General features: G+C 45.7%; 1 protein-coding gene across 4 annotated transcripts in view; it reads right to left on the minus strand.

Annotated features, from left to right (window-relative positions):
- Positions 1-25698, minus strand: part of SETBP1 (SET binding protein 1) — a 268746-nt gene extending 243048 nt beyond the window's left edge. For 3 of the 4 annotated variants that reach the window (XM_061450574.1, XM_061450573.1, XM_061450572.1), the window contains exons 1-2: positions 25182-25695; positions 8529-9190 (exon numbers count right to left, since the gene is read on the minus strand). In XM_061450574.1, the coding sequence (XP_061306558.1) occupies positions 8529-9020 (492 nt within the window). In that variant the 5' untranslated portion in view covers positions 9021-9190; positions 25182-25695. Of the gene's footprint in view, positions 1-8528; positions 9191-25181 lie in introns of all 4 variants that reach the window. The other variant, XM_061450575.1, reaches the window with a different exon arrangement.
- Between the last annotated feature and the right edge of the window lie 1074 nt (positions 25699-26772).

Here is a 26772-nt window from a genome sequence, read left to right on the forward strand (position 1 = left end):
CATTTCATCATCAAGGTCTAACTCTTCTTTGAGATAAATTTCACGTTTAAGCTATCAGTGAAGATGCAGAGAGTAAACAATTCTGAAATAAATTCACCAGTTTCAATGACAAGTAGAAGACTGGCTTCCAGAAGGGCTGTGTACCCAGAGCTTGAAGATCAAGCTACCACCTGGAGACTCATTTGTGTCATACTTAAGCAACCTCAGCTCAATGAAAAAGACCTGAGTATTACCCTGGCCTGCAACAGGTTCCTTGAGTGAGTCACTTAATCTCATCACTCTATTTCACATAGTGTACTAACAGACAAGATGGTTTTATTTCTCCTCCTGTTTGTTTCTACAGAGCTTGTGAACTTCTTGCAGGCTCTCCTAATGCCTTCATACAGGACCTCCCAACAGTAGGCATTGATGTACAACAGGAACATGAAACACCAACTTAAAACAAGAGTAATAGAGACACACTTAGTTCTGCAAACACACCTGCATTTGACTGTCAAACTTGAATGACCATGTGCTCATCTTCAGCAATGCTATCTTCCACAGTGGCCACAGCCTAAGCCACAGCTCTCATTTCTGTAGTAAGACACCTTATCCCTTCTGCTATCCCTTTCACTGCTAGCCCACAGACCATAACAAGGTGTTCTGTTTATACCACCGTGGAGAAGCAGATTTTTTTTCGAGGCTGACCAACCTACTTGGAACCAGAATCCTGCTTCCATGGTGCATGCACCATGACCTGGGAATCCCCTTCCTGATAGCAACTGCCTAAAGCTCGGAGCCCAGATACAATCAACGATGTAGAAATAGCACTTCTTGTCCTAAAATGAAGGATCCAATAGCAATTGGTCTAATTCATGTTAGAGCAAGAAATGGAAAATAACACTTTTATAAAAACATAGTTAACTGAATTTATCCTCAGGAGTCATATATCAAATGGAGTAACTGTAAGAGCTGGAAAAGTCTTGGTGTTTCAAACCAAAACAAAGCATGTTTACTCTAGATATTTTTAGATTGGTTTCCTAAGGAAACAAGGCTAACATGATCACACTGTGTTTGTGGGCATGTGAATGCACAATAAAATCCTTGCCTGCCTGCCTGATCCCCTTCTCCATGTTTTTGGAACACTTTAACCAATTTTGATCCAATTTGTTTTAAGAACAGAAATCTTTGAGATATGATATTCAAAAAAGTTTTATTCAAATCATTTGATGGCCAAAAGAAAGGGACTCCTGAGGGGTTCTCAAAGAGGGCTTGGCCAGCAAGTTCACTCATCATTAGGCACCAGAGAAGCCACATAAGAGGCAAGTGGTCAGAAACCAACTTTCACAGGTTTCAGTCCTATTAGAAAAGAAAAAAGACAAGCTGAGGGCATCAGGTGAAACCCCTCTTTCCACATGAATTAACTCAAGATGAGTCCATCATGCAGCCCCACTGCCTATGATGGGAAATGTGGGCAGAGAGAATCCTACCTGGGACTGAAGCATGTGAAGAATTAGACCTGACCTGAGGGAGCTAGCTGGGTGTGCATGTGTGTGTGTGGAAAAGGGATTGAAGATGAAAAAGCTGGGGATAAATCAGAAGCTATCTGTGGTCAGGCATGCCTGGAAGGAGAGGAGAGGAGAGGGAGCACTGCATGTAAAAGCTGATGCTGGAGGAATGTGAGCATGTGCATGAAGAACTGACAGCCCTGTGCATCCCAAAAACTCCACTAATGAAGACACAACCAGTGGAGATGTTTGCAGCTCTGGGTGCACATGCCAGCGTGTCGCGTCTTCAGCCCATCTCTGTTAGCCCGGAGGCCACAGTGCTTTCGAAACATAACCAGCGTGCACTGACTTGGCCAAGTCTTTATGAGACTGCTGGGAGCAGCACCCATCCCCTTCTGTGGTTTTGTGATGGAACTATGGGACATCCAGCTGGACCCTCAGCTTCCCTGCACTGATCCCAGTTGCTTCCCTGAAGCCTCTCCTCAACCCTAAAGCCAGCCCCTGGGACATTTTGTCAGGGTTTGAAAAGAGCAGCCCAGCACAAGCAAACAAGGAAATGTTACAGAGGGACATCGAAACTCAGCTGTGGGAGTGACTGCTGCAAAACAAAACCTGTCCTTGACACAGATGGCCTCCACAAGGCCTGGTCATATGGCAGCTAATCAAATACAGCGCGTCTTCATCATTTGGCACTCCGCGTTAAAGCAGTAAAAGCCTGCTTAGATTTCCCCAGCCCAGCCCTTCACTGCCAGGCGTTTGCTTCTTTAAGAAATACTTGACTACATGCAAAAAAAGAAAAAAGTCACAATTCCATGGGAGCAGACAGTGAAAGATGGGCATCATCTGGCTCAGGCAGAGCACTGAGCTGGAAGAGATTTATTCCTCTCACAGAATATCTATGACATGATGCAGGGCGGACATTGCTCCAGCAGGCTTTGGAGAAGGAAGCGTAAGAGTTGGGATCCAGCCCTCCCTGCTCTTCACAGGGAGGACTGAACTACCTTCAGGAGCAACCATTCTCCTCCAGTTGACTGTGTGAGTGCTCACAGTCTGGGCACCTCAAGTGCTTTCAAGGATCAGGATGAACTGGGGCTGAATAGTTCTCAGCTCATAGAAAAACTGGTTTCTTAAGATCTGAGCTTCTTATAAACAAATTCATTCCTGCTCTGTTTTTTGGGGAAGCCTGAGGTAGTTGTGGTGGGAGGGCACCAAACTGCAGCTGTTTCATTTATGCCCTTAACAATGGGGTAGAAAGAAAAGCTAGCCAAGAAGAAACCTGGGTTGAATATCAAAGAGCTGAGTTTGTGTAGCTTTGCACCCATATGTTTGTGTAGAAAGACTGTAAAAAAGCCAGGAGCCTCATGCCTGTTAAAGCAACTCTGAATTAGTCTCTCAATTGGTTAAAAGCCGGTTTAACCTCAAATGCAACTAGAAAACTTCCATATCGTACTGGAACTTCTGAGGCTTATTTCATAACCTGGGTAGAGGCTGAGGTCTACATTGCTGGTAGAAGCTTCAGGTAGCAGCATCATTAGAGCAGCCTCAAGGTTCTGCCAAGCAAGAACGGGAACCAAACAAGAACAGAAATGGGTTCAGGCTGAAAGGGTTATGGAGGCTCCATCCTCTGGGAAAAGGAAATAAAAAAAGAAAAATGAGGTGTAAATCAAAACCTGTTAATTCAAGCAGGTACCACCAGAAATGTGCAAGTGCCTTCCCCCTGCTTTTGCCAAGCCACAGGCAGTACAGGGAGCAAGCACTTACATCAACTCTGGAGGCACTTTTGGGATCACACAGGAAGCACTGACTCAGAGGACATCTCACATGGGGATGCCCTTAGCAAAGAGGAATAAACATGCACTATGAGCAATTGGATTATCATGCACACAAATCACAAGAGAGAGGAGTCCAGCACAGGGGTAATCCAACAAGAACTGCAGATGCACATGAGAACCTGGAGGGTAAGTGCAATGTGCAGTCAGGGATGCAAAGGAGGGGGAAGTAGACGAGGGAAGTCCTCATGATCTGGAAGAAGGAGGGGTGCAAAGGGGAAAACATATGAAGTGGAAAGTCTTCAAAGAAAGGTGAACCACAGGAGAAAGCTGAGTGTGTGGGGCAGAGGAAAGGAAGACTACGAACTGAAAAGTCGCTTCCTGCAGAGAAACAGCAAATACCTACAGGAACTCATGGGGGAAAAAATTAGATATATTGCAAGAAAATCCAAGGATAGAGTTTCCTCTGACTACACACAAGGAAGCTTTATTTCCCATTGACTTGTTGCTGCTTATATCTCAGCAATAAAGTTTATTCACTCACCCCAAGCTCTCAAAAAACCTCCAGTGTAATAATTAAAAAATAAAAAGAATTTACATCCACCGAAGCAGGACGTTATGCGTATGATGGAAGCTCCAAAGAAATTTTGTCAGGGTATGCTTGGAAAGAAACAAAGGGGTAACAAAATGAAGTGTTTGCAGACACAAGAAAGTAGAGCAGCAAATGGATGGAGGGGAAAAAATAAAGTAAAAACAACAAAAAAAGAAGAAATAAAATGAGGGACATACTAATCATCTGGGGCTTGTTAAATGTTACATGACAGGCAGGGAATGCTGATGGATTGCTTCATTGCCTTGGTGCCATAATTTCAGTGCCTCTCCAGACTGACAGCATGCTTCTCTATCCAAAGGAAAAGGCACCTTTGGTGATGCTGAGGACACTGGACTCGAGCAACCCTGCTGCCGGGGGGAGAGCAGTGGCAGCGGGGCTTCCCAATGTGCCAGAAGGACACCCTTTGGTCTCCCAGCTTTTTTCTTCCCTCACTGTCCAATCAGACTAAACAGAATGGAGCCATTTGCGGGTTTAGAAGTGGCAAGGGTTCAGCCCATTCCAACCCCAGGCACCAAAGGGCTGAAATAAGAGCAAATGCTTACAGAACACTTGTGCACTTTCCAATTGCTGCATGAGTGACCACAGACACAGCCCAAGCTACGATTTACCTACCGAGCAGCCCTCAGAAAGGGGTTAGGAAACTACCTTCACTCTTAGAAGGGGAAGCTGATGTGAAACTTGGCATGGTCACGACTTAAAAGAAACCCCAAGAGTTACTGGGCTGTAGCCAAGCATTCAAGCTGACAGAGCAGAGATTCCCAACACTGATGCACTCTCATCCCCTGCCTTCCTCCCCGCTCGCTCCAGGGCATCAGCAACCGCACCCAGCAAGATCCTCTCCTGGATTCCCTCCCCTCCCATTCATGATCGCATAACATCCCCGGGGCGATTGCTCACACGGAAAAGCAACATGAGGAAAGTATTTAATGTATGTTTATGTCTTTTAATATAGTGTAGCAGCTGGAATCAAAGGCAAAAAATCATAGGCTTCAGCACATGAGCATTGTGGCTCTCCACAGAGACCCCTTCTAATCACCACCACTCCCTGGACCACAACTTTAGAAATCAGGCACTAGCCTCTATTGCCTAATTAGCAGAGCACTGGAAAACTTAGGAACAGGCATATCTTCTTTCTCCCTAAGTGGCCACTGAATAAATGCTCTATCCTCAGTTCACAGGCTTCTTTTACACTGCTGGCATTACCAGCTCTTTGTGTACCCACATGCTGTTACTTAAATTGCTTCCATGTTTTCATTACTTGCCCTCTGTGCTGTGTGTATTGAAACTCCTGCAAGAATGCTGAAGTGGTATTTCAAAGCACTGGGGACTACCAAAGATGTGGCTGAAATTATTATGCAACAAACTTGAGTGATTTTTCAAGTCCTGATAACAGTTTGCTCCTCTTCAAGGGGAAAGATAAATTCAGGTGCTGCTCCATGAGGCTCCAAGGGTGGCAATGGCTCCCACCCACCAGAGACACAAGCATGGCACTTGCAGTTCAGGTTATGCTCAGCTCTCTGTCCCTATACAGGGATCTGTGGGGCCTGTATATATGCTCTGCATCCATAAGCAAGGTGGTAAATTCAATTAATGATGCTGCTCCCATGCACAAGGGAAATGGGTCCATTGAGCCAAACTCTTCTGGCAAAAATCCACAGGGGACAGTGGCACGATGCCATCTGATGATCTGCCCCACAGTTTTAGTTCTTTGCTCCCTGTTGCTGCTGTCAGTAGCTGCATTTCTTGAGTTTGTGCTGATTAAAGCAACAGGGAATCAAACAGCCTAACTCTGAAATACCCAAACCGGTAGAATCAAGTACATGCAGTAGGCATTTGTATGCTCCTCTCTCCCAGGGAAACCCACAGGTGGACCAGACATTTTCAGTTCCATTTGAGTTTCAACTTGCTGATTTATCCCAACTATTTTCCCCTCAAAATTGCTGTAACTGCCATGAAAGCAATCTCACTGCGAGCACTGGAACCCTTCTCACACTAATTTCCAACCTCCTTCTTCTGTAATGCCTTCCATCACCCCTTGATATAAGATGTTCACAGCCAAAGCCTGATGCTGCAACCCACAAGCTAAGAGGCAGCCGTGCACCAAACCCCTTCAGCTGCAGGGATGCAGGTTATTTACCATCCTGGTTATTCACCATGCAGGCTGCAGGTCTCCAGGCACCAAATCCCTTGAGATTACAGCACTGGGGTCTTCCAGATCGCTGACTGCGACTCCTCTGCCCTGGCCCTGGCCCAGCAGCTGCCGCACAGCAGCCGTTGGGTGTTATGCTAATGGATGTGCCGGTGCAGCAGCCCTCTCCCCATCTGCTCAGAGCATCCACCTGCTGGGTTGGGGTTTGTTTTGTTTTGTTTTGTTTTAATGGCCAGATTAGGCCAGCACTGTCCCAGAACGCTTCCAGCCTATGCGCAGGGTGTGAGCACAGCACCAGCCAGGCCGGACCTCACAGCACAAGTGCAAACTGGATGCAGGCACATTTGGGCCATGATCTGTTTCTTTCAAACACCTTATCTTTCTGTAATTAAAGCCTCACCCGGAGTGTAACCACACTACAAGGTGTTTTTTTTGTTATTGCTGGGGTTGGGTTTTTTTGCACATAGATTTCTTATACTTTATTCATACAATCACAGGCTAGTTTGGGTTGGAAGGGACCTTAAAGCTCATCCAGTTCCAACCGCCTGTCATGGGCAGGGACACCGTCCACTAGAGCAGGTTGCTCCAAGCCCCGTCCGACCTGGCCTTGAACACTGCCAGGGATGAGGAAACCACAGCTTCTCTGGGCAACCTGTAGATTCAGATTAGACATTCTTCCTAATGTCTTATCTAAATCTACACTCTTTTATCTTAAAGCCATTCCCCTTTGGCATGTAACTGCCTGCCCTTGTAAAACTTCTCTCTCCATTCAGTTAACCGTTTTGGATGTCCGCATGAAAGAATGAATGTACCTTCCACAGACTAAGTCATAAACAGAAATTAAAGCTCTGATTTATAAGAAGTAATATTCTCCACAGTCCATGCATGGTAGCCAGTGGTTTGCAAGTCTTTTTCTCCCTGTATGGCCATTGAGGAATTGCTTGTGACACCTTTGCTGTCAATGAGCATAGTCTCACACAACCGCTAGTTCTCCTGAGACCTCTGCAAGTATTCAGGGAGGAAAGACAAGTGGAAGTAAGACATCTCTCAGTGCTAAGATAACAGTCCATCCTTCTCAGTAGATGAGAAAATCTCTTCTCAGTATTTTACAGCCTCAAAACTTTGCTGTTCTATGCAGTATGCCATTTAGCTGGATTCTAAGAAAAAAAAATAATTGGGGGGCGGGGTGTTGTTTTTTCATGTTCAGCTTCTAGAAGTACTTCCAGAGTGAGCAGTGTTAACCTCCCTGTGCCTTCCCTTGAGTCAATGGAAAATGTTGATGTTTCAAAAAGTGATTAAGAGTTAGAAGAATTCTCATCTAAGTCAGTCTGCCAAGGACAATGTCTCCAAGGAGAGCCATATGCAGTTGACCTTCTCAAGGCTTTGAGTAGCCCTTCAAGCACCCATCAAGTGTATAAGGTATGGGAGAAGTGGGGATCTTCTGCACAGAGAGGGATCTAAGCTGCATGAGTAGGAAAGCCAAGTCATGCCCTGAGCTGTAACCAGCGGACGCCTACTTGAATGTGATGGATTTGTCCAGGTTTGGGAGATACTCATGAGTCTTTCATCAGATCTGTGTTCCTGTCTGAACTCATCATGATGCCCACGTATTACTAAGGAAACAGAGGAGAAGTATTTGTACTATGATAACGCCTCAACCCAACCAAAGCTCCTTTGTCAAACGCCTAGGACAGAAAACACCACTACACCCAAAACAACATGATAGTCACCAGGTATCCCAACCCACACCAGTGCTGCTTAAAACACACAAACTAAGTTTGTTTAAAGTGTAGGGGACAACATTGCTGAAAAATCAACAGCAAAACAAAAAGTGCTCCTGAACAAAGGTCATAAAAAGAAAAAATATTTTTTCCTCCCTCTTCCTCTCCTTGACTAAATGAAAAAAAAATAAAAACATCAATTTTTACTTGAATTGAAAGAACCAAAAATTTCTCTCCAGAAGAATATTTCAAGAAAATGATATGCATCCAGGAGAAAATGAGACTTGTAATGGAAGTATTTTCTGAAGCATAACTATAGTGTTGCTAGCACAATGCTGTAATCAAGAATAATGGAGCCCTTTGCCCGGTATACAGGAATGGATTCAATTGTTCACTGTGCAAATACCTGTATTTTAAAAATGTAGTTGAAATCTTTAACCGCAAAAGGCTTGAGCATTAGTGCTTAGACACAAAGCAGTTCAGAAGTGGGCTCCTTCATTTATCACTCGTGTAATGATTAATCTTAAATCTCAATTACACATGAAAATAGAATAGGCCCAGCTGAACTTTTGATCCCTTCTGAATTGATTCATCTGAAGGATAGCTCAAAACCATCCCCACAGTACAGGATGATACCCACTCTCTATTACCTCCTCTTCAGCCAAGCGGGGATTTATAAGCCTTGCAAAGGTTATGTCTCGGACATGAATTGTTTGAGCAGGTTTAATCCTATCCTCTCTCCCTCTGTGTTCAGGAGAAAGAGTTAGAAAAGGAAAGAATAGGACTTACTTTCTTTTTGGAGTGTGATCTGTCCTCTTCTTTAGCCGTTTTGCTATTTTTCCCCGCTCTGGAAAGCTTCTGCTCCCCAGACTGTTTGATGGTGATTTTGATCTCAGGAGGGCAAATATAGTTCTCCAAGTTCTTTGGGGGCTTCTTAGCTCTCTTGGTGGTTTGGATCTTCAGCTTTAAACTCCCCTCCGTGAAGTTAGCCTCCTTGATGGAAAACTCCTGCTCCTCCAGGCCGTCTCCCGCCACCCATTTCTCACTGTCTGCATTAGAAGTGGAATCCACGTCTCTTCCAGAACCCAGCTCATCCTCTTCCTCAGGCTCCAGCCTCTCACTGCTCACCGCGATCCCTTTCCCCGAGCCCGCTGAGGGCAGCATCGTCTCCCCTGTACAGCTGGATGCAGGAGGAGGCTTCACGGAGGTGACAGTGGCTGGCAGAAAGTCTGCCTCGCCTCCCTTTTGCCGGGAGCTGCCCAAAGTCTCCCTGGGCTCCATAGCAATACAGCAACGCCCTGGAGTTTTATCAGAGGGAAGGGGAGCGCAGGAGGGGATGAGGAGAGCACGGGCAGGCACAATCCAAGGGAGCAAATGGTATCTGTCTGACAGAATTCAACGTCCGGATCGCACAGAGGCTGCAAGTTGTTCAGAAGAAACCAGATCTGCCACTGCCAAAGGAAAGGAGAAGAAAAAAGGAAGTTAGCATGTGTATACATATCAAATGTGAGTGTGGAAATGACTGAAACAGGGCATGCTTGGGCTTCCCCTGCAGCATCTCAAGGACCTTCCTTGAAGCAAATGGGAATGAAGGCTGGCTGGCATTTCAGAGAACTGGATCTGGTATTGCAAAGCAAGGAATAGTAAATTGATGAAAATGGAGATATATATGTATATAAAAATAATACTAATGGTTTGTAAATGCAAAAGCCTTTCACACTGGACTTGAGAAATAAATGAGGAGCTAGCCAGCTCTCCACACCCACGAACCTCTTTATTATTTCAAAGTGCTTGCTGTCAGAGGGGTTTCAGAGGGAGAAAAAATAGAGGCAGACGTTTGCCTCAGGTTAAACAATAACCCAGTGACCAGAGCACTAAAAACCATGGTGTTGTCCTATGAATCAGGATGCAGAGTTTCAAACCCCCTGTTTCCCTGCTTCCCAAGTCAGAGATGCCCTTGGCTGCCAGTATCCTGCGGGGACTCTGCTTTGGGTGAATTACTTGTTACAAACTGGGCCAGGCACACACTGCTTGCAGGCCGAGACACAACCTGGGATGCTGTAAGTGCAAGAGGATGCAGTGGGGCCTCTTGCGGGGCTATCAGGAACCCAAGTATAGAGGGTGATGGAGGAAAGCTAAACCCAGTGTTTTCCAGAGTTCCTCATGCCCCTGGGTACCTATGGTGGTGAGGCCTGAGTGAAACTAAGACTGTGCTCTCATCCTTTTAACTGTCAACTTTTCTTTAAAACATCACAGACTGAACCTTTTGAGATGGAAGGATTTGTATTCAGGACCTCACAAAGCCTTGGCCAAAGTTGAGTGTTGAACTGAGGGAAAAATATGTACCACCCGATGGCATAAAAAGCCAAATACCAAACATTTGGTTGGAAAAAAAACCAAACACATACACATAAGAAAGCTGCTGTTTTAAAGGTGTTGAGGTGCTTTTGTACGCCCTCCCTAAAATCCCCTACATAGCCATGCCCCATCATGGCGAGACAGTTTAGTCTACAAGATTAGCAGAAGAGTATCTCAAACTGAAACAAAGGTATTTTCTGCTACTTTAGCAGAAACAGCTCCCTGGTGGGTTAGAGGAGTATCACTTCTGGCATACAGCGAAGGGAACACGAAAGCGCTGCCAGGAGAAGGTGCAGACCTACTCTTTGACAGTAGCCCCCTGTTTGGGAGATTGGCTCTGCTAAACTGCCAACGCCCGCCTCCCCCCCGAGCAAATTCAAGCAAAATATGAGCACAGGCAGGGATATCCTGGGTGATTTTTAGTGGCAATAAATCATAAAGAGGAAACAAAAGTGATCTTGCTAAGTATTACCAAATCGTAACAGCATTATCAGTGTAGACTACTTTAAAGTACAGCTCACCAACAAAAATCACATGTCCTTGTACCACTGGCTTCTTTCTGCTTTTTGAAAATAACTTGCATGATCTTAAAATTCAAAAAAACATGAATAACAAGTGCCTTTTATTAGTTATGTATCCAAATGTCTGCTGAAGTGTGGCCATAGGTCACTTGTCTAACCCTGGCACATATGGTTACTAATGGAAAGTCCTAAGAATCCTAGAGCTCCATGAAATCATTGGATGACCTCCACCAGGTCCCATCAGACACAAATTCAAATAAAGTTCCCACAAATAGCACAAGATGACAGCTCAAGCATAAAAGAAAAAAGGGAAAGAACTATCATGGAGCTTGAATCGCCATCTGGCCTTAGATGTGGTTTCTATAGCTCATAAGAGATAGAAGTACATCAGAAAAACACTTATGCTTCAGTTGCACATCCTCTGGCAATAGGGAGGAGACTCATTTCCCAGAGCTGCTGCCACTGTCTCATTTAAGGTGATCTTGAAGAATTAACAAACCCAAGGTCTCCTGCACAGCTGCCTTGACTCAGCAAGTCTCCATTTCACCACCTGTGAAACAAAGATCAAGCTTACTTCATTCCAGCCTACTGTAGGGTGGGTTGGTTAATGCCTTGACATAGTTTAGAACCCAAGTGTTTACCGTGTGGTAGCCACGAAGTACTAACGCAGTTAGTATGTTAAAGTCACACAATTGCAAGGAGCTGCTCCACCTAATTGACCAACCTTGCACCTTGCCTCTCCTTTGCACCTATAGAGGTGATGGGAGTCAGGATTACCTTCCTCTTCCAACCAGTCCAATACAAAAAAAAAGTAGAAAGGCTGTGCTATTTAGCTGCCATTTCACATCACTGTTAATCTCCTTGGAGAGGAACACAATGTACACACACTCCTGGGCTACAACACAAACACAAGGTGGTAAAAGCTCGGCAGTGCAGCATTCCAGGGAGTTACTGCTCTGGTATGCATGCATGTACAATGGGCACTCTGTGCTGGCCTCCACCCACAGGTTTTTAACCTCTCTCACTGCTGGCAAGAAAAAGAAGGCTTCTGGCAGACAGCATTTAACTCAGCACACAGGGCAGCAGGATGAGTCCGCAGACACCAACGGTTCAGGGAAGGAACCACAGCTACCAGTATAATGAACCTACCCACCTGGGACCCTGTGTTGAATGGGATCTGAAATAAAACTCACTGCTCTGAACTGGCAAGGGTCTTTTAGGCTCTGAGTCACAGGGTAATGTTTTATGGAGGGTGGCTAAAAAGCCAGGTTTCTGCTCCAAAGTCTAGCTGTGGGTCTTGGACCCAGACTCAGGGTCATGATACCCAAACACTCATCCCTGCTTGGCAGTGTGCCTCCAGGTCAGTAAAAGAAAGCAACAGATTAAAGTCACTGCTTTACACTACTGCCAGGTGAGTTAGTGCCAAATCTACCTTAAAATCCCACTTAAAAATATTGGCCTCCTGTTCTGCTGAGAGCCTGCAGATGATGATATCACCAGACCCGCAGGTAGCAACAAATAACCCTGCGCTCAAACACTATGCTGAATTAACTGGGTCATTGTTTTAGGTATCTCCTTATTTTCCTCCAGGGTTAATAGTTAAATGACTTGGGTGCAGGGATATCATACTTGTCTTTCTTGTTTGGGCAGGCTATCTGTGCTTTGACTAATTAGGAAACCTCACTTCAGGCTTCTGAATGTGTAACCTCTTTTGGAAACCTCCCCTTCTCCCCTCTGTAGACTGCCTGCAGAAACGCTGAAGGGACAGTGATGAACACTTTTCCTCCAGCAGCTCTTCTGCCTTAGCTGGCAATGTGCAGATCTGGAAACCTAGGGAGGAAGTGGATTTTCCAGGAGACCTCTATTTCTTTTTAAGCACTGAAGAGATGGGGGCTGTCTAGACTGTGTTCACCTAAACTGCCCTTTGAGGCCTCACCAGCATTGAGCTCTGTTCAATAAACAGCTACAGAGGTGTTTTACCATCTGAATTAAGCTCCTGGAGAAAGTGTTACAGCCAGCAGGCTTCCTGCAGTCAAGTTAAATTTGAGGAGGATAATTCACAGGTGCATGACAACAGATTTCACACAAGTTGGCATTAGCTCTTAATTAGGGAGAGATTCGTGCTTCCTCTGATAAGTACTGAGAAATAATCAAATGCCTGTGTGCTCAGCCTTGCTACCTCTGTTCCTTATCAGCTCCTCTGGGCACCTCAAACACTTCTGGAAGCAAAGGCCTAAAGTACAAGACCTTCCTTGGGGTTATACTAGATGCCTGCCATTAAGGGTTTTGAATAACTTCCTTTCTTCTGCCTCAGACAACTACTCATGCTTGCAAGTATTCAGATGCCAGGGCTATAAAGTGATTAAACTGAGAATTTGCTGAGGACAAACACAGATGTGAGAACCCACAGTCCAGGAGAGAAATCCACCTATTTGGGATTTTCCATGAAATTAAGTGGGCATAATACTTGGCATGGCATTTGCCCTAAGGGCTGGAGCAACTATATTAGTAACAAGCAAATGCTGATTAGACAAATGCAAGCAAGCTAGGTGAGCTGCCCAGCATTTTTGCTGCTCTCCTAATTTGCTCAAGCACAAGGAGCACGAGCAGAGACCTTCAAGCAATATTAAGAAATGCTACCCAAATCCCATAACACTTATCCCAGCCATAACTTTCACTACTGAGGCTGTTTTCATATTATCAATGGAGTCCAAAATGCCTTAAGATGTAAAAAGAAAAAACAATGCTATTGAAGAGGTTCAAGTGAGCATAAACTGAGGCATGAGTCGAGACTGTCATAGTAAATATGAAGCGGAGCTCACATCTTCTCAAACCTCACATCTATCTTGGGATCTCACATTGTCTCATGTGACATACTGTTAAATCTTTATCTCTGCAAAATATCAGAAATCCTGGAAGCCTCTTTACACTCCATCTTTTTAAAACCATTCACCACAAAGCACTGGAGACTATACAGCAATACTTAATGGTGAGATATCACCTTTCACTCCAAAGACTCCCGGGTTGCTCCCTTGATTATATATGCCACCACTGAAATGCAGCTGCCTCTGGGGCAGAGGCCAATGGACAACCCACATTACACCCGAGGGAAAGTTTTGGTCAGAAACTTGCTTTTTATGAGAAGTGTCAGTGAAACTCCAGAATCCATCATGGGACATAAAAACCCAGCAGCCTGGCACACAGCAAGCTGCGCTGAACTGAGCTAACCCACATTAGGAATTAGAAAAAAAGACGCCCCAAACTTTTTCTTCATTATTGCTTTACAAAAAAAAAAAAAATAAATTTCAAGTGTGTTTGTGGTCATGGTCAGTGCACTGCCAGATCACCAGCAGCACAAGTCTGGTGTGGATCAGGAACAAGCATCTGATCACACACTTCTATCAAATGGACCAGATCACACAAAGTGAGAATTAAGCCTTTTCCCTTTTCTTCATGCCAGCTTAAAGGCAGGATGGGTAAAAATCCAACATGGTTCAGACAAGTGACATAGAATGATGCAATACAAAGTCTGCTGGGATAAAATTAAGTCACTGCAAATTGTCTTTGAACAAATTCGAACCAGGAGAATGAGTTTATACTGGAACAGTATCATGCACCAGTAGTGTATTTAATTTGCTGCTCAGAGCCCTTGAGCTACATTTATCGCATCTTTGGACCACGGTCTTAGCTGCTTCCTGTGGCGATGGCATTCTGAAAGAACAACCTGCCTTTGGCAAGGAGCTGAAAAGAATGACTGTGACAGATATTTTTCATCCACACTACAGATCCCATAGGAAACACCCTCTCCCTTTCACCCAACTTATGTCAATCAGAACAGAAATAAGGCAGAAGGGCTTCCCTTTCAAGCAAAACAAATGAACTTTGTCTCTTAATAAAGAATCAGAGATAGCCTGAAGATGTCCAGATCACAACCAGGCACAATCAGGAGCACCCTGTTTCAGGTGAGCAGCGTGGTGGACTGGACGAACTTCAGAGGCCCTTCCAATCATAGGCATGCTGTGTTTCTGGGATATATTATATTGCCTCTATCTCCAGCACCAGGCAAACCAGTCTCTCTAATGCAAAACAATTCTAAACATACTGCTAAAATTCCCATCTGTAATATATACCTGGATATAGACACAAAAAAAGCGTGGGTATAACACAGATACAGCATGAGATCCTTAACTGATAAGGATAATTGTGAGTGGAATGACCATATGTGAATGCCTGTAATCCACAGATTACCTATTAAAGTATTAACTAAGGCATGTAATTCGTTAATTGGGTGAATTAGAAGAAGAAAGGTGTTTCCTCTCCACATGGTCCTCCTGTCTCCAACACCGCTTTTGTTCCAGCCCTTCCACCTCTGCCTCTGATTTTGCATGGGTTATGTGAGGACTTTCTCAGAAAGGAAAGGATGCAAGCTTTGCCAGGTGTGGTCTATCCACGTGAAAAACAGGAGCAAGAATTAATGGCCATTAACAGAATAAAAACAGAAATGTAATCTTCCCTTTTTTCCAACAGATCAAACTGAGTCCAAGTGCTACCAGCCCTCTGCACTTCCACCAGCATGACTGACCAATGTCTCTGCCTCAGCATGCCAAATGCCTGCAAAGGGAGCCAAGAAAAGCCAACTGGAGGGAAAAAGATGAGATAAACTGAATCACAGAATCATAGAATGGAAAGGACCTTAAGATCATTTAGTTCCAATCCCCTACCATGGGCAGGGATGCCTCACACTAGATCGTGTCGCCCAAGGCTCTGTCCAGCCTGGCCTTGAGCGCTGCCAGAACCAAAGATCTCTCACAGACAGATGAAGCTGCAAGCAACCCCCCTAAGATAAAGTGGCAGAAACAAATGAGAGCCCTAGCATATCCATAATTACAGAGGCATGTAAATGTGGATATTACACATGTGTGTATCTGTCTTCTTAACACAGAGACATTAAGAGTAGATTATGGAATCATATTTGGCTCCATAATTAGGTTTGAGACTCCATAATTAGATCAGATAGTCACCTTTCTATGTAAGTAAGTAACTATCGTGCAGTGCTGAAGGGAGGGCCAACTGAATGATTAAACAACTGACATGGCCATAAATCACAAGGCCCATAAAAGCAATACTGCCCAAGGTACAGCTGTGGCAACAGCCAGTGTAGCAAAGCACCCATCTGCAGTACGAGGAGAGATGGCCATCATGTTGCCCAAGGACTTTCATAAGTTCCTGGCTGAGAACTGTGCTAAGGTTTTATAAATCTACCCACTCACAACCCAGAGCTGTATTTGGGTGTCAGGGAGGGAAGTATGGTCATCAGACCTCTAAACAGCCCCTCATGCTGATTTAAGTTCTCTAAAGGACCAATGTCCTCTGACTTGGATTCTCCAAGACAAACACTGCAGGACTGCTCTAAATATGGGCTCAGTTCACTGGATTTACAACTCTGAATCAAGGAATAGAGTTTAATCCTAATGACATCAAGAGTCGGCATGTCATTTTTGCCCATCATTCTTGTGAAGATTAGGCCTCCAGGACACTAGAAAACAGAATGAGATGCCAGCTTTGCTCCATCTCATTACAACAGAAAAAAGCCAAGCTAGGAGATTTGCCTATGTCAGGTCAACAACAGGTTGCTGCACTCCCAAACATCAGCACTCTCAGCATGATGTATAATCAAAGGTGACTCCTGAGACAATCCAAGATGCCAAACACTCTGACGGGTACAGCAGTGTGTGCTACCACACAGATAAAACTTATTCCATTAGCAACAGTCACAAAACTCTTAGGGGAAAAGTGTCAAGAAGGGGACCTGAAATACTGTTTCGTTTTAGCCAGCTCTTGCAAAGTGCACCATCCTGGAGGTAGTGGCAGCCACTTCAGGCTACAAATGGAAAGTTTTATGGGTATTTAGAGAAGGGTTATTGGCACAGAGATCAGCCACAAAAAGTAAAACCCTGTACAATTCCATAATCTGTGTTACCAAACTTCCCTAGATCGACTCTGCTTTTGGAGAGCTGCCATCAGACACAGTAGTCTCCCTCTAACACTGTAATGGTATGGCAATAATATCTCCTTCTCCCTCTGATCAAACATTTCCCTCTGCACCCTGAAACGTGTGGAAAATGGTTTCTCTATATAAATCATTAATGAGAGATTTGGTTTTATTTACTGCTGCTGCCATGGGACTCCTTCCTCCTTTTATTTTTTTTCCCCTCCTCCATTATTTCATTTTCAGTTGCACGTGTGCCACATACACCAACAACACATCTGACAGGGAATGCACCAAGTCTTGGCTCAGCATCCATTCCTCAGAGTCGTAAGTGATGGCAAAAGGAGAATCAAAACAGCTTCAGTCCAGAGTCTATCCTGTGCCCAGTCTGGAAGCTGTACGAACAACATATCCCATGTTACTCAATTCTGCATGCTTCAAATGAGGCTAGGAATAAGAAAGGTTGGATTATGTCCATGCAGGCTTGCACTGTGTGTTTCCATGCTGAGTAAGCAGTAGTGTCTTTTTTGGTGCTGTATTACGTACCAAGCATTCCCTGCATCATGGGGAGCTGTGGGAAAATAGGGCATATAAAGGGCATGCAAGAAGAAGAGCAATTATTTGGGGTATTTAGAGGAAGACACTGAGACCACCTTGCCTTGCAGAATTTATCAATCTTTTTGGCTTTGAGGGAAGAAAGAATCTGGGTCAGCAAAACAAGCAATGCCCTTAAAGCTTCATGGGTTGCAAAAGAAAAAGCAGGAGGCAAAAGCAGCCCAGGACACAAGAGGATGTGGCTGGATGCATACAGAGCAAAGAGGAGCCCACAGTGCTGGGACAGCAACTTCAAGAGGATTAAACGTTAGTCAGGAGCACGCCGGTGGGAAGACCTGGGGCCAGGAATAAAGGTGAGATAACCAACAGCTGCTATTGGCAAAGGAAAGGAATAGCTTTGCCTCTAATGAGGCTGAAGACGAAGCGGTTACAGAATTGCTGGGAGAAGTTGAGTCAGACAGGAGATAAGAGCCTGCTGAGTACCTGTACGTCCTAAATGCCTGTCCAGCTGAACCACTTCATTGTGCTCTCTGTACACACCAGACTCCAAAGCAGCAAGTACGATCAGGAGCAGTGGATTCACGACAGAAATATCTTTTCAAGCAGGCCCAAGACTTTCAGTTGTTATTCTCTTGTAATACCACTGACTTCAGGAAGATGTTAAAGGCTGGGATGGGGTCACAATTTGGAAATCCAAGGTCAAATCAGTCATGGATGCACCCTCTCTCCGCTGATGGCATTCAGGTCACTGTTTCCTAATCTGTGTCTTTCACTTAGGTCCCGGCCAATCAATATTTGGTCTGTGGGCTCCAGCGGGTCAAGAGACCCCTGAGGCATCTATGCCACTGCTCCCCAGCTGGAGATGGATGCATGTATGAACAAGGTCCCCGTTCCTACCTAGGTCCATGCAGCAGCTTCTTGTTATTTCAGTTGTTGCTCACACAATCTTTTCCTTAAAGGCCCTGCGAGGTCTGTTTACTGAGCTTAGCCTGAGGAAACTGTTCTGTCCTGAAAGCCACACTTAAAGGGCATCATGGTTTAAGAGCAGATGTGTCTTTAACTCTGATAAAAGAATGAAGGAGCAAGACCCCTGTTTCTGCGACTACCTCCTGTGACAAGTGGGATCTAACGTAACAACACCTACAGCAAATACCTTTTATGACACTTATCCATCAGGATTCATAACTACATGCCTCTCTCTTTAAGCCAACAGATGAAAAAATCTCCATTGACACTTTTAATTTGTCAAGGCATCAGAAACCATGAACTCCATTATTTTGTCCCCCTCACTTCCCAGAAGAATCATAGTCATAGAATCATAGAATCACAGAATCATAGAATCACAGAATGGTTTGGGTTGGAAGGGACCTTAAAGGTCATTCAGTTCCAACTCTCTGCCACAGGCAGGGACACCCTCCACTAGACCAGGTTGCCCAAAGCACCACAGAAGACAGAGACCTTCAACAAGCCCTAAGTTTATATGCATTTATCAGCTCAAAGTCCAACAGGTTACACTCCTGCCCTGTTTAGAAGCGTGTGGTTAGAATAATTTAAAAGAGAAAAGTGTTTCCCCTTCTTGCCCCATTTTCACTTTTTCTGAATATATTAGGGGAGGGGAAAGAGACAACTGACAGCTGGAGAGAATTTACTCAAATTGCCATCTAGCAAAGAGAAAGCATGACATTTTTCAGCCCATTATGAGAAGGTTTATGGAAGTTACAAGGATGTGAATATATAGGTTAATATTTCAAACTGTTTCGCAACCTTAACAATGGGCATATGTAATAACATTTTGCCCTGATGCCTGCTGTAAGACTTTGTATGTACACAATCCCATCCAAACACTAAACTCCTCCAGTTAAGCTTCATGTGTCTGATCCCTTCTGAAAAACAACTGAAGAATTCAGCAGAGAATTATTTCCCTGTACAGAATTCTACTGAATCCCCACTATACAGCTCCATAGGAAGGCTTTAGAGAGAAAAAGAATTAAGAAAAAATTAAAAGCTATAGGAAGAATTTCCTTGTCTAGCAAACTAATACGATTTCAGAGGAGCTGTGGTAGAAACCCCACTGCATTCTCCAAAGCCAAAAATTCAGCAGGACTTTAGGAGAGGTGGGCATGATTCACAGTATCACTCCAGAATACACTGTGTCTGGAAAAACACAGGGAAGTTAGGCCATTGTCCAAGTCTCAGAAATCACATCATTAGGTTATTCATGACATGTGGATTCATATGGAGGAGAGGCATGCCTGTAACACCTTGCAGCTTGACCTGTAGTTTGAGTATCATAATTTTCTCCCTCCCATCTTAAAACCAGCTTCTCCATCTGCTGAAATGGAGAACCAGACCAGAACCAGAATGATTCACTGTATACATGAACATATATCAGTTTTAAAGGTTAAGGCTAACAAAAATTTCAAAGTAGCATAACACTTCAGGCTTCCGACCTTTAACCTATCTCTAATTTTGAGGTATTTAAGTGAGTCCTGGGTTACCCCACGCTTGCCTACCACACATTCTTTTGGACAGCTTTCCCAAGCACTATTACAGGAGACACAGTGCTACAGTAGAGGAAACTCTCCTCTCATCGCTGCCACAATCACAGAGCCTTTAACTGTCCCAGACTGTACATCAGCCCTTGCAGAAACAGGATTTCACTCCAGAGAGGTAGCAAGAAGCTTCATAAACCACGCCACAGCAGCATTTAGCCGCAACCCCAGCACCCAACTCTGCCAGCATTTTCATCCAGATGTATAATGCGCCTGCAGAGTCAAGCCTTGGGCCAAGCTGTACTGTGGTTTTGACCAAGACAGGTCAGAGCCTTTCCACCACCTTCTGACCTCATGTTTGCATGAAGATTGGTCTCCTGCATTGCTTTTCCACACATTGAGCTTGCTTTCAAAAAAGTCCATTAGGCTCATCAGCCCTACAAAAGAAAGACAACTCAGGCTCATCCTTACCACTGTACTCCTTTTTATCCTGAAAGGCCCCTGTGCTGGATGGACAGCTACACAAGCCCCACCACTGTCACCGCTCATAAGCAAGGTTAAACCCCAGCCCTGGTATCTGTGAACAATACTAGTGACTGCATTCCCAGAGTACTTCTTTGACTACCTTCCTGTTTTGTTACTTGTGATTCAACCCCATCACTTTCCCCTTCATATTCAAAGTCAACAGGGCCATTGTCTCACACTGACAATGACACACAGGTTGTGTGGACAGGCAAATATGATAGAGATACAGAGGCCTGAAACCTTGCAAAGATCCCTGCTAGACTTAGAAGCAAACTAGAGCTGTAAAGATCATTATGAAGCCTGGATCAATTCCTTATAACCCTCAGGGGATTTGAGGTCCAGAGCTTTGATTTGGCATTTTGCAGAAAGGGGTAAGTAACCCAGGAACTCTTTGAAATTTTCAGTTTCATAGAAGACAACAAAAGCCTAAATGAAATAATGTCAGAAGATTGCTTTTCATTTCCAGCTGCCCCACAGCTTACAGTAAGAGCTCATCATTGTGTTTGGACAATCTGTGCTGCAAAGCAAATTCAACTCAAAAAGGGCAAAATAGTCTCTAACTCTGCTCCCTCTCAAGAGATGATAAACAGAAATTACAATCCCCTACTTCCTTCACACATTGAAAGACAAGCTGCATTATTTTCTGGCTGCTTTTACTCAATTTAAGTAATGATTTTGTGTTTCTCCTCTCTTTGCTCTCTCCATGATCCACTAAATGTGAATGCAGAATGCAGGTGCCTGTTGGGGGGGCTGCCCTTGTTCCTAGCATCCAGCAGATCCCTAAGCAGGTCTGAAGACTTCATGGACTTTAAAAGCCACATCAAGTGAAGCCTTCACATTCGGAGAAGGAGAATTAAATTGTCACTAAGGGTTTGAGAGCATCTCAGAAGCCCTGTGCTAATGATGCATGCTTGCAACCTGATTTCTTGCCTCTATCAGGAGGCAAAGCAGTTTGGAAATAATTTTCATCTCTGACAGTCCCTCCAGGCTAAAAACTGCAGTTGAGGGGTTTTAAAGCCCATCTTTAATCAAGATGACAATTTCCTAAAAGGATGACTCATTTTGTTTCCTCAACAAAGGTAACGGGAAAGGAAACTGTATTTTTTTTTTTTTTAACAAGTTAGAAAGAGAGAAAATAAAGAACCTATAAACAGCAGCAAAACCAGTCCCAGTAGAAACCACAAGACCTGCAGCAAAACACTGGGAATCTTCTCAGCTAAAGTTCTCCCATAGACACCCATGTTTATTGCTTTGGACTAACCTAAACCTTGGATTGCTGCTGCCCTAAGAGTGCCTGGACTTCCCAACAATAAGGTTAGATTTTGCCATGGATTTTATCTGACCACCTATTTTTCTTTTGCGCACAGGTTTGCTACCATTGTCTCTCAATCAAATGCATGTTTAATTGCGAAACTCACTTGCTTGAAACCTTGTGTACCTACATGTTATAGTAGGCCAAAATGGCACGCTGAATTTTCTGAAATCCTATTCAGCTGCCTTATTGCAGACCATGCTTCATGGAGCACATTTTGGCAGTTATTAAAGCTGCCTTTCAGCATCATCACAGACCCACAGATCACGGATATTCCAAAGACGGGTAGTTAACAGGGAGCAAGAACCGCCTAGGCATATGGCTAAACAAATCAGTCATCAGTTCAGTGGGACAGCTTTCATTTCCATCACAGCAATCTGCTGGACCCCAGAACTGTTTTTACGTGGTTCATTAGACAATAGCCTTTCTTGCTACTACTTGGGTCAAGAGTCAAAATTGCTGTGTAATTGCAAGTCTTGGAGCACAAGGCAAGACTTTTTCAGTCCTGGAGGGTGTTGTCCAAAGGGGAAAGAAAACAGAAGGGAAAGATTATGTGTGCGCAATTGAGTCCTACTGAGAGGGCAAAAAAAAAAAAAAAGTCACTGAAACTGGGATTAGCCAAATCTTGTAATGGAAAACAAGAGTCCTGTTGGTAAGCTGGCACTTACACCTAAGAGATGTGAGTGCTGGGGAAAAGGAGCTCAAAGGCTGGGTCAAAACAGACCAGAAGAGGTGATTAAGCAGCATCTAAAGCCAAGAGATGACGGTTGGACCTTTTCAAGCATTTAAGTCCTTGAGTTAATTAAGCACGTGGCAAAAGGAGCCGTTAAAAAAGAACAGTTCCCAACTTAATCACAGTACATTATTGAAAATTATACTAAGCAACCTCAGTAGAGAAGCACAGTAAACATCAAGTCAAGCTAAATAGCTCAGTTAGGTTATTATTAATAATAAATCACGGCCACTGTTTCTTTTGTTTGCCAACAACTAGCATAGTTTATGGCTCTGCACAAACCTAACACACCACTTTATTACATTTCAGAGTGCATCCTCCTAAAATGATAATGTGTTAATAATCTATGCTGGGCTTTTTGGCAGAAACCAAAGAGCTCAAACAACTTGAAATAACATCAGCAAAAAATTATTTATTCCCCATCCTTCGTTGCAGAGAAAACAGAGGTTTTCTTGGCTCAGTTACTTCTCAATAGATATCTGGTTTCAATTAAAAGTTTGAGAAGTTAAAAAAAAAAAAAAACAAAAACCAAAAACCAAACAAAGCCAATAAGAGATTGAAGAGAAGCCTTCATTCACTGAGTGTTCCTGCTTTTTCTTTTTTTTTTTTACCCTGGTTTTACATAACCCTTCAGAGCAGAGATTAAAGTACAACTTCATTGTTTAGAATGTGGTTTTGTGCGGGTTTTTTTAACTCCTTTCATCTAAAAAAAAAAACAAAAACAACAATAAACAACAAACAAACCAAATGGAGAAGAAAGAAAAGTTTCACCCTTGAGTGGAAGGAGCTTCTGACTGAGGGGAGTCATCTCAGCGAGGGTCAGAGATGTGTGTGCGTAAGGCGACCGCTAGCACGCTTTCCGTGATGGGCATTTTTGCCCTCCCGTCCGGGATAAAAGGTCCTAGACACTTGTTTCCTCAGTTCGTGGTACCGCTGCCCAGCGTTAGACAGCTGATTATATCACAACTGTAGCCTGCACCAAGTTAGTCCTGGCTGCAGGGGCAGCCTGATCAATAATTGTTCCCATTTGGGTCCATAATCCCCATCGCCGGGCTGGATTTGCCAGCTGCCCCTTGCCCCTGGCATGCTCCTGCTGATGGGGAAGGTCCGGGTGACTCGCCCAGGACTAGCGGGCTCAACTCTCCGCTCGCCCTTCGCGGGTTGACAGATGGGGGCACAAGGCGGCAAGGCGGCTAATGAAACACCTCCGCGGGCGGGGGGAGAAGCCCTGCACGGCTTCCCCCCGATCCCACCCCTCCTTTTCCCTTCCTACTTTTTTCCCTCCTTCCCTCCCCGCCGGCCGCATTTGCTTGTGGCGGACTCCTCCCAGTGCCCGGCTCTGCTCGCCGCGCTCCCAGCACCTCCGGCCCTTTTAGGCATCCCTCAGCAGCAGCATGAAGGGCAGTGCTCTCCTTTAACCCTCCCATCCCCTCCCCATGCACCCCCAGTGCGCATTCACGTCACCCCAATGGGGACCCCTAGGGACCATAAACCCTCCCGGAGACGGAGAACCTGTCCTCTGGGGAGGGAGTTACAGGGCTGTGGGGGTACCCAATGCACAGCTACCCCCGCAGGGTCCGTCTCCAGGCGGCGAATTGCCCTTTTAGCATCAGCCGTCAGGCCCGAGATTATCAGCGCCGTTTATTTGAAGCGGAAACGAATCGGAAATCCTTCTCTCAACTGCCTTTTTAGACACATAAATACACACAGACGGAGGCAAGGCAGCGCAGGGGACACACAGTGACCGGTGTGATGAACGCTCACTCACACTCACACACAAGGGAAAAAAGGGCGGGAGGGGGCTCCTGACTCTACGGACGGACGCGATCTCCCAATGCCCCCCGGGGGAGCCCAGCGAGGTCCGGGCGTGAGTGTGAGCACGAAGGTGGGCAGCGAGCCTTGTGCTGGGGCTGGAGGTGACAATAGCCACCCGCAGCTGCAGGCTGCCTCCCCCGCAACCCTAATAATATCCAACACTACACCCCTCCCCAAGATCGTATTTTCAAACCTCCCAAAGCTGAACTCCACTTCCACCCGTTGGGGGGGTGGGCGGGTAGGGGTATATAGAGGACACCGGGGTCCTGGGGGCGGCAATCACCAGCTTATAAATGATCATTATTAACGCGCCTTACCGAGCACGGGGGAGAGGGGGGATTCCGCGTTAATAATACCCCCCCCCCCTTTTTTTCCACCCTTTACCCCCACACACTTCTTGCCTCCTGCAAATTGCCGCTCTTCGGAGCTGTGTGCCCTTTTCAATGTCAAAACAAGCGCGGGGCCGCCCAGGAGCACCCCCACTTCCCCCAGCGCAGACCCCGCACACTCACACACACTCGGGCACACGCACACAAATCCCCATAAGGTTTCAATGTTGCTCTCTAGCTCCACTTAACCTGCAATTTAAGAAGCTGGGGGGGGCGGTGGGGGGGGTGAACGACACTCTTCCCCCCCCCCCCCCCCGCCTTTCCACACGCACACATCGCTGCCACCTACCCCCGGCACTGTCGGGGAAACATACCGGCTACCAAAGCGGCCTCGATGAAGGGGCAGGGGGTAAATACATTATGAAAACTCCTACAAAATACTGCAATCCCTTCCAAGCAGCACGGGCTTATACCCCTCTACCCTCCCAACCACACAAACACGCTTCCCCCAGCAGCACCAGCCACAAAGCATGGGGAGAGAAGGGGTCGGAGAGGAAGAGAACTCGCATGTATTGCACAGCGGAGAAATATCCCCCCCAATAAATAAAGCCCTTTCCGCGCCATTGCAAAGTCACAACACGATAAAAAGGAGAAGACATTAACTTTTACATGCAGAGGAGAAAAAGGAGGGGGGGAAAGAGAGAGAGAAAGAGAGAGGGGTGAGACCCTCCCGCAATCCGGATCATCAGACAGACCTTTCCTCGATGGCTCAGGTTTTTTGTGGCCCCCCTTCCCCCCCCCCCCTTTACTAACCCATATCCCCAAAACGGCAGCTGGGGTCTTCTTAGCAGCTTCCCCTTCTTCTTCTTTCTTCCTTTTCCCTCGGATTCCCCCTTTTCTTGTGTCTTCTCTTTAGATCCCGGTTTCAATCCCTCGCCACAGCCCCCAAAGGTGCTTTTGCTTGTGTTGCGGCAAACCCATGGCGGTGTTCATCTGTCAGATTAGGGGAGCGCACGGCCGCGCAGCACACGCAGAGCAGAGAGGGAGGAGGGCGGAGGGGGAGGAGGGAAGGCACTCGGGGAGAGGAAGGTGGACGGACAGACAGACGGATAGATAGCTCGGCAGATAGATGATAGATAGATATAGATAAATAGAGCGAGATAGAGCGAGAAGGGGGGAAAATGGCGTCTTGGAAGCCGGAATCCCGGAGTAAATCAAATTAACACGCAACACCCAGAGCAGTCCCGGCTAATTTTAGCAGGATCCAAAATAAAATTAAAAAGGAAAAGGGGGGAAGGTGGGAAGGAGGAGAAGGAGAGAGGGAGGGGGGTGAAAGAAAGGAGGACGGGGGGAAGGAGAAAAAAAAAAAAAAAAAAGAAGAAAAAAAAATCAATGCACTGGATAAAATCCTGGATTTGAAATCGATGGAGCTCGTCTCTAGCTCTCTCGCTTTTTCTTTTCCTTCTTTTTTTTTTTTTTTTTTTTTTTTTGGAGGGGGATTTTTTGCTCTCTGTTTGTTGCTGTTGGTTGTTTGGGTGCCTTTTGAAGCGGGGCGAAGAAGAAGGGGGAGAAGCGTTTTCGGTTTTGCTTTTCCCGGCGGGGAGTTTAAAAAAAAAAAAATGGGGAGAAAAAAAAATAGCAAGAAAAGAAAGAAAGAGCAAAACCCCGCGACGAGAACAGCGCTGGTTTGGCGGCGAGGAAGCTGTTCCCTTTATTCCGGCTGCTCTCTGGTCTCCGGAGCGGGCCCTAGCTGGTGCCGGAGCTCCGGCGGGATGCGGGGCTGCTGCCGCCCGCTCCCCCCGCCGGGCCGCGCAGAGGGAGAGAGGGAGGGAAAAAGGGAGGGAAGAAGGGGAGGAGGGCAAGGGGAGGCGGGGGAAACACCCCCTCTTTCTAACGGGCCGGGATCGGTGCTCACACACAGACACAGACACACACACCCCCCCTTCTCTCCTCGCTGAAAGTACAGCCTCGAAAGGGTGCGTCCGGGGGCTGCTTTTTGCTCCCCGCTGGATTTTCCTTTCTCTGTCTTATTTTGTCTTTGGATCTGGTTTTGCCCTTTCTCTCCTTCTCCCTCCCTTGCAAGGGGCGGCGATTTGTTTAAGCAGATCTGGGGGCTGATGGGTCCGTGTCTCTTTCCTCTGCTTCTCTCACGGAGTCCTGCAGCACTGGGGAGGGAGGGAAAGAGGGAAACAGAGGGGGGGAATAAATGGTAATGATCAGCCGCGCACACACACACACATAGAGCCGCACAGCCACACATTCGGTGCGGCTGCAATGCTCAGCCCTGGGTTAATGTACTCAACAGTGCCACTACCTGACACAACAGCAGCAGTGATGGGGGCAGGGGAGAAAAGGCAAAGAAGGTGAAATTCAGGTTAGTGGAATTTATCCCACTCCAATCTCA

Source organism: Pezoporus flaviventris, unplaced genomic scaffold (assembly GCF_033815535.1).
Source record: "Pezoporus flaviventris isolate CSIRO_AGI_PZ_B2104156 unplaced genomic scaffold, CSIRO_AGI_Pfla_v1 ptg000010l, whole genome shotgun sequence".
In the NCBI taxonomy this organism is placed as follows: Eukaryota; Metazoa; Chordata; class Aves; order Psittaciformes; family Psittacidae; genus Pezoporus; species Pezoporus flaviventris.